The sequence below is a fragment of the Oxyura jamaicensis genome, chromosome 1, assembly GCF_011077185.1.
Source record: "Oxyura jamaicensis isolate SHBP4307 breed ruddy duck chromosome 1, BPBGC_Ojam_1.0, whole genome shotgun sequence".
Taxonomy (NCBI): domain Eukaryota; kingdom Metazoa; phylum Chordata; class Aves; order Anseriformes; family Anatidae; genus Oxyura; species Oxyura jamaicensis.
Window position 1 is genome coordinate 193,629,728 of NC_048893.1, and position 8,546 is coordinate 193,638,273.

At 44.8% G+C, this 8,546-nt stretch overlaps 1 protein-coding gene across 1 annotated transcript; it reads right to left on the bottom strand.

Moving 5' to 3' along the window:
• Window positions 1-5,261: 5,261 nt before the first annotated feature.
• FUT4 (fucosyltransferase 4) lies at window positions 5,262-8,247 on the bottom strand. The gene has a single exon (XM_035328562.1). The coding sequence runs from the start codon at window positions 8,130-8,132 to the stop codon at window positions 7,068-7,070; it is 1,065 nt and encodes a 354-aa protein (XP_035184453.1). The 5' UTR covers window positions 8,133-8,247; the 3' UTR covers window positions 5,262-7,067.
• Window positions 8,248-8,546: the final 299 nt, after the last annotated feature.

The window sequence follows — 8,546 nt, forward strand, 5'->3', positions numbered from 1 at the left end:
TACTACTAACTCAGCAGCTGCTGTAAACTATTCCCCACTTCAGTAACTTTCTAATTAATAGAAATGGGAATGGCTCAACTGTAATGCCAAGCTATATCGCAGCTTCAGGCAGAGAATCCGAAGTGACAACTATACACCAGAACTAAAGGAACGGTGTCTTCTGTAAACCCTAAAATATATCCAAGGTGGCTTTCTGAAGACATTAGTACTACCATTAGTACTATTACTACTACTCTTAGTACTATTAGTACTTATTAATCAGCAATTACTAACATTTCAAAAATGAAATGAACCACCTTAGGAAGTAAAGGTGGACAAGCTGGTTTCCATCTTTAAGAGCTCGATCTCATTTTCTTAGCTCCTCGTAAAGTTTGAAGCAGAAAGGTACCTCCTGCGGGAGAGGTTACTGCGTGAGACTCCAAAAAAGACTGCTAAAATCTGTCAAGTTGCAGGAAATGTCTTTCCCTCCAGGGCTAATGCAAAAATAAAATAAGCAAAACAGACACCCCCACTTTTTTTTTTTTTTCCACATGAATTGGGGCTGTCCAAGTGAGCATTTCAGTTGTCATCTCTGCCCTGCATCTTCCTGCTCTGAGCCCTGCCCTCCTAGTCCTCTCTCAGGCTTTTTTATGGGATACAATGGGAGTTTTATTGAAAATTGAACATTCGCCACTGAGGAGAAGAATTAAGTAAACAGCCATAATTTGTAGGATGAGGTTACCTCAGTAACTTCACACAACTTGGCAGAATGCTCACTTTCTGTGCTGTGGATAAAGCAGTATTTTAATGACTAATTTTATCCATTACCGAGAGCAGATGCAAAATGAATGGAATCCTGTTTCCAGTGAGAGCACTGCCCAAACTCTTACTGACGTGAAATGGAGTCATAAGCACCTGACCCTCGGACAAACAGCCATAATTTTAGTTGGATTACTGCCTTCCGTGGCATGCTGAAAGGTTCTTATTCCATGGGGTAGTTGTGGTCCAGCAGAGGCGACCTCAGTCTGTGAAAGTGATGAGGACAGGAGAAGGGATGGGTTTTCTTTCCTCTCCTGCAATGATCCCAGATAACTAGCAATTCTCCAAAAAAAAGGTCTGAAACTAGCTTGTGCCTCCCCTTTCCTCCAGCCACCTTCTGCCAAAAAGTTTAAGAAGGCTGGAAGTTGGGAAGCATGACTGGGAAGATCTCTCTCATTCTCTTAATTTCCCTGCTGAACACTCAAGCTCTCTCTTGAGCTTGCACTCACACAGGCTCTCACAGGTATTTCCATCTTCATCCTCCTCTGACACCAAAAGCATTGCCCAGAACAAGGATGGGAACAGGACAGAAGGCTGCAGCAGAAGAGGCAGAGGAACTGGTAGCAGCTTTGGCTCATCTTGTCTTGCAGGGGCAGAGGTAGGACAAGCAGATAAAGCCCAGGATGCAAGCTGCAGGTTACAGCTTTGTACACCTGGAGTATCCTCTGGGAATCAAATCCACGAGCAACTCTCATTTTCCAGTTACATCAGTGAAATATGTTTTTGTAATTCTTGTTATTATTTAAAGTACTTTTGAAGAGTGGGAGCATACACTCAATATCTGCGCTTAGGAATAGATTCGACGTAATGGCAGCAATTTTCATATTTGCAGTGAGAAGCCACTGTGAAAGACAAGAGTAACTCAGCACCATTCAGGCTTCCTCCAAAAATTTGGTGCAGAAAACATTCCTCACCACAGTGAACAGGCTGGGCAGTGAACAGCGAACCTGTGTGTTTTTTTTTTTCATGAATGTGCCTGATGGAGCTCAATGAGAGCCTGAACCCAGCACGAATTCTGCTCTACTTAACCTTACTCATTTTTTCACAGCGCAGACATGCCACGTGAGGTCTTTGTGTTCTTGGTCCATCTTTGAGGAATAAAGGACTGGAAATCTTCAGGGGTACCTGGTAATATAATCTTCACAAATAAATCGATAATACTCTGTTTCTTCCTGGACTTAGCATCCCATCATCCAAAATGCCTAGAATGTTTTTTACTCTGGTGGCAAATTTGAGGATGTAAATGCTGAGCCACCTTCCACAACACATACAGCCAAGCCACGGGCTGACTAACTTCAGAAGATGGTTTAATAAGACATAGGGAAAACACAAGAATATCCAGGTTTCAAATTTTGCACTGCCTTTAGATAGTTATTAAAAGGACATTATTAAAATCCTAAGTGTCACTAAAACAATGTCCAATTTTAACTCTCTTCACAGAATTTTAACCCATGCAATTATATAATTCCAAGGACCTGAAATCCCTGAAGCACTTTACTGGTTTAGGGCAGTATTGACTTCTTAAGAGAAAACTGCCCACTCTACAGGGCTCGTAGCTTCCGAATGCACCCTGAGCACCTCGCTGCTGAATCCCCGCAGTGCCCAAAGCCTCCCGAGGACCAGGTTTTCTCTTACTCATCTCGGAGTCTTTCCAGCAAGGCCCTCAGGAACAGCAGCAACTGTAAGGCAAAACGCCTGCAGAATTTAGCAGAGACATAGATACGGTGGCCTCAGGTATTGCTTCCAAGCTGACCTCAGAAGGAAGCACAGGAGTATATGGAGCATAACCGATAAACAGCCTGTTCCAAGACATATTTGAATTATTCAAATAACCTTTTTTTTTTTTTCTGATTAGAAATAGGTGTTTAGACTTGGATCCCGCTTTATCTTTAGTTAAATACCACTTAAATCCATGTTAAGTCACCATCTCTTGAACAGATTGCAGATTGAGCCAGCTCTATGCTTCCTAGGAAGGACTGTTTGCCCTCGGAAAACAAATACCATTTTATATGATTGGTGGACAAAGAGTGAGTTTTAACTAATCAAGCATAACTCACATCTTACTTAAAAGTCAGCAAACAAGCTTGAGCAAATGGTACCCAGTGTTTGGCAGATAAATATTTCCACCCATTTCCACCTCCCAGAGTCCAATCACGGTTGGAAAACCAGCAAAAAAAAACATTTCCCATCTTGGGCACAGGTAAACAAGCAGTTGGTTTTCAGAAGTTAAATGTGGCGGTGACACAGCACAAACCACCCGAAGGGGAAAAGAAAAGCGAGCGCTGCAGCACTTACCACATCCTGGGGAAGGGGGGTGGAAGTTTCAAGTGCTGAAACTTACTCAAAACTCCCCACTACGTGGTACAGAAGATGAATAAAGAGAAAGGTCATCAATCGCCTTTGCTGCAAAAAACGTTGAGAAATTTAGGGGAAAAAGGCTTAGGGCTCTTTGTCTTTTGTTGCTCAGTTGAAGATGTCAATGAACAAGCGTGAAAAAAGCTGCAGCTAAGAGTCACACTACGTGCTGAACGTCAACCCCAATCTCTGTTACACTTCAAAATTTAAGAAAAAAAAAACTCTGAGGACTTTCAAATTCTCTGAAGGTGAAGAGAGAGTTTGTTGGATGGTTTTTGGTTGTTGTTTTAAATGACATTTTTTCCAGCAGACATCCAACTTCAATAAATGCTCCTTTTCATAGTGAAAATAACCCAGTACAGCCTCTCCTGTGAAAATATTTTTCCCCTGGCACAACCAGGTTTCATTCCTAACCTCAGACAGTCTGACTAATTTGAGAACAATGAGCCACTTCTCTTGATTAAAAGGTGGAAAACATGAAAAGAATTTTTTCTTAAAAAATCGTTTTTCTACAGCTACCCTTCATAACGCATGAAGAAGAAAATAAAAATAGGGTCATTTTGTGCTACTTCCTTTCTGTAATTTTATTGAGTGTTAATCTACATGATTAATACAAAGTTACTCCACTCTATGAAGATGAAGAGACTTTACAGTATAAAATTCCCTGAGACACGTTATGTAACTGAAAGGATCACACACTTCTCCGTTCCACTTACAATCAAAGGGTAATATTGATTCGTCTCCTTCTGAAAAATAGAACATAATCTTCTTCCTTTCCCTCCCTCCTCCCCAACCTTTTAATACATGGAATAAAACAGTTTTTCAAAATGTACTCCAGAAGATTTGTCTATGTAGAAGATAATTTGCTTCATTTTTATAGACCCATTATAGACATCACCTGCAATGTCTTCTGGAGTCTGGTACCTGATCTGCAACCCAATTTGCTCAGACAAAATTCTTATTTACCATTGAACTTGGGCTCAGTTCACTTGGGAATTACAAAAGACAGCCCTCAGCCTATAGCAGTACTCTAATTATTAGCTTATTTCTTCTAAGACCATGGAGTGGCTGAACTACAAATCAAACTGGATTTGTGGAGATGCTGTATTGTTGACTGCAGCAGCTGTAGACCAGGTCTGAATTTCCTCCTGATAACAGGAAAAGTTTGTAATGCTTATTTGAGAACTTTGAAACTAGAAAAGGCTTCTTTTCTCCCACAAGTACTCTGCAATAATTATTACAAGACTGCAGTTTTCATTATACAATTTTTAAAATAATCATTGTACAACTTACAAACAGAGCACGGCTGTGATATTCAAAAATAACACTTTGATCATTGCATAGCTGTTTTCTGAATTTTACAAAACTCAAATTCCACCAAGATTCCTGTAAGAAGAGCTGAGAATGAAGTCCCGGTTGCAATTTTTGGCAATTCCCATGCTCCTGTAGCCTCAGCTGCCTGTGGCAGAACAGAAAAAATAATCCAGAAAAAATGTGTGTCTGAAAACCTCCAGAACATGCTAAAACATTTGGAAGGACTGAAAAAATAATACACTTTTTGGCAGGCTGATAAAAAGTAGTGCAATCTTAATTATTAGTTTTCAGAGACTGCTCACTGCTTTTAAGGTCAGGTTTTTGTAAAGACTTATATAAACTGAGATAATCAGTAAAAAGAAAAAAAAATGGATAAATCAAAGAGAGAGACTATTATCCTGACACTTAGCTGTCAGTGTTAATGTTATACTTAGATTTCTACTTTAAAAATTATCAACATCAGTTTTATGGGAGCATTAACCACTGGCAGAGAAACAGATGACCATGCAATGAAGAGCATGCTTTTGCTTTAAAGAATCCCTTGGAACTGTTTAAACCAAAGCGCAGCAGTAAGCAGGGAGCACCCCTACTGCACTCTGCATTGCACTGACAGTCTTCTCTGCTTTCCTGATAAAATCTCTGCAGCAACTCTGGCATGAACAACAGCCCTGTTCATGAAGTACTCATCTTCCCTTCCACAAAAGCAGGAGAGAATAAAAACAGGAGCCACTAAGATCTGAAGGCGTAAATCTTTGCAAATTATTCACGAACTGTGAGTATTACAGATTTTTTTTTTTTTCAGTAACCTTCAGTTCCGTGCTTACCTAATCATGGAAACATGGGAACATGTAATTTACAATAAATTACAGGAGGCTGTCAGCTGATAAGTCTAAGCACCTAACCTGGCATCCCTTATTGCTCAAATCAAATGTAATCCTATTCTAACCTAAATAAGACCCCAAATGCCAGCAAACTGACCTTTCCCTTATGTGCAACAAACTCGCATTTCCCCACCTGTTCTGTGCCCATGATATTACTCCAAGTGAAGTCTCTGGATAATTTAATGTCCTTAAATAAGAGCAGGACAAAACCCTCAGTCATTTGTACAGCACTCTTGTGGGTCATCATTTTTTTTTGCCACCAAATCTTACAGCTGCAAAGGGCAGGGAGGGCTGAGGTTCCCGTGGATCAGTAACCGCAACTGAAGACCCTCTCTGGATTTCAGGATGCAAGATTACTAATAACCAAAAAGTAACCACACACTGACTGCTGCCAAGACCTTAGTCCATCAGGATGGCAGAGTCTGAAAGGGAACACCTCATTTAAATGTTCTGGGTTGGCAGTGCAGAAGGTAGTTTTAGCCTAGTTATACATTTTAAAAAAATAGGCGGAAGAAACCTTCAAAACCAAAGATAAGAAATCCTTCCTCTCCCTTTCATATACTTCCCCCATACAACCTGTATTTAACAACGGTTTAGATTGTATTCTCTACAGTAATTTCCTGTAGGTAGTGATCAGGGACTTGGACTTCGGGATTTTTGTCGTAATTATTGTTTCACAAACAGCGAGCTGGCATTCTGAGTAGTCTGTCACCTGGCAGAATTTTTAAAAATGCATGCCATACACCAAAGCATTTGCTATACAATAAGACATTTGAAGGATACTAGAGAAATAAGTTAGCCTTTCTGTATACATACTCAATACAGTAATAAAAAACCCTGCAGTTCTGAGTCTTTCTCTGCTTTTTCCTATGTGGCAGTAATTTTGCAGAGAAAAACATGCAGACTCCTGTAAACATTTTCAAATTCCTGAAAAAAGGGAGGGCAGAAACATTCCAACTTTATTTCTACATTCTGTCTTTTCCTGTACTTGAAGCTCTTCGCTGCCTTCACACAGGACAAATGTGCTCATGGTTTGGGTAGGGAGTAGAAGAAATACTTTGTATCATCTGAGCTGTTCCTTCCACTCATACCCAGACCCTTCCATACACTTTTTCCTAAATGGATTTTTTTTTGGCTCAAGGAATTATTATTTGGCTGCTGCAATTTAACACATTGCTAAAAAGTGCTACCGTATCATCACATTCTTACGTTCAACACTTATGGCTCAGCATTTGTCAGCAAATAACTTTGATTTTCTTAATAATCACTGTTAAAAGTATTTGCTTTTGTCTTTGGAATGCAGAAAGCCAGCACTGATCACGTATCCCCTATAAGCAGAAGAAAGTTTCACAGTCCAGGAAGCTGTCATAGCTGACAAAATTGGTTTCAGCTGTACAGCCGAAGAACTTGGCATGTTTTATTTACATTTAGCTGTGCACAACTGCAAAGGTTTCAGATCTGCATGACTTCTGGAACTTTAATTAAACTTTGCTCTTGAAGAATCCTCTTGGCTGATGGTTCTCTGTATTTTCATGATTTTTCCCTGTAGTAAAAATCTTCCTTTTGTCACTTTTTTCCCCAGCTTATTTACCTGTATCTGTACATCTCTCTCACAGATGACAAACTAACTTTGCTAAGGTGGTTATCTCTGTGAGATGCAACCTTCCTCATGCTTTAGTGAAGTCTCGCTGGCCAAGTGAGTCTCACCCACCAGGATCATCAGCTTTCAAACCAGCTGGCCAGATTTCGTACCGTCTTGACTTGATTCCCAGCTGTCCTCACAGCCTCACAAACCTTGCAGTAATGCTCGTCCCAGAAAGAAGTGACGTGGACCTCGTACTTGTTCCGCCAGGCAAAATACCTCCTGTAATTAGGCTTGTTTTTATCGAGGAATTTCAGGTAGGTGGCCAGCAGCCTGGGGCTGGGGAAGTCATCGACGTGGATGAAGGAGTCGGCGGGGATGAAGCGCTCGTAGTTGGCCCTGCGGGGGCCGAGGACAACGGGCACGGCGCTGGCAGCAAAGGCGTTCCTCCAGAGCTTCTCGGTGATGTAGTCGGTGTGCTGTGAGTTCTCAAAGGCCAAGTAGAACTTGTAGGCCGACACTGTCTTCACCACACTGCCCTCCACCAGCGCCTGCCCCTGCGCCCCGTACACGTCGATGGCCAGGTGCTCCTTCAGCTGCCGGTAGTAGCGCACCCGGGCGTGCTCCTCGTTCCAGTTACTGATCACCCACGCCACCAGCCTCGTCTTGCGGGGCAGCACGAAGGGCCGGGGCTCCGGCAGCATGTAGAGGTACCCGTAGGGCACAAAGACGTCCGAGTCCCTCCGGTAGGACATGGTCCAGTTGAAGACGCCGCCCAGACCCTGCAAGCCGGGGGAATGCGAGGGCGACTCGAAGTTCATCCACACCCAGAGCTGGCGCGGGGGGCGAGGCGGGGGCCCTCGGGGCAGCCCCTGGGCTCCGTGCAGGGCCAGGTCGCGGTGGTGGAAGAGCACGGCCCTCGCCTCGCCCAGCCGGCCGCGGTCGGCGCTGAGGCGGCAGCCCGTCACGTTGTAGCGCCGCCGGCAGTCTGCGGGGCGCCGGGGGCGGCCGAAGGGCTCCCACCACAGCAGCACGGTCACCTCGTCCCCTGCCCGGCCCGTCGTCGGAGCCCGCGGCTCCGGCTGCCGGAGGCAGGCGAACAAAGCGAGCGCGGCCCCCAGCAGCCCGGCCGCCAGCGCCCAGCGCCGCCGCCACAGCCGCCGCCATCTCCTGGGGCAGCTGCGGCGGGGGCACGGCTCCATCGCCCGCTGGGGAGCCGCAGGGCCGCCCAGCGCATGCTGCTGCTGCTCCTCCTGTTAGTGCTGGTACTGCTGCTGCTGCTGCTGCTGCTCCTGCTGCCTCCCCTCAGCGCCCAACCCCTGCCCCGCCGCCGCCCCTCCCGGCCATGCCGGCCCGCGCCCGCCCACAGCCGCCGGCCCTGCCCGCCGCCCTGTGAGGAGAGCGGCCAACCTTCCCCCCCCCCGGAGCCCAGATCTTCCTATTTCTTCGTGATTTGGGGGTTAGGGCCGGCAGAAAGGGCTCTCTCCCACGGCCCGGGCCCGCCGGTTTCCGGGGAGTACTTGGGAAGAAGGGGGGGAGTCTCTTTTCGAGCTCTCACGGTTTCGAGGGTGAGGTCGAGCGAAGTCTTGAATAAATCAGTTACTGAGCGAAAGAGG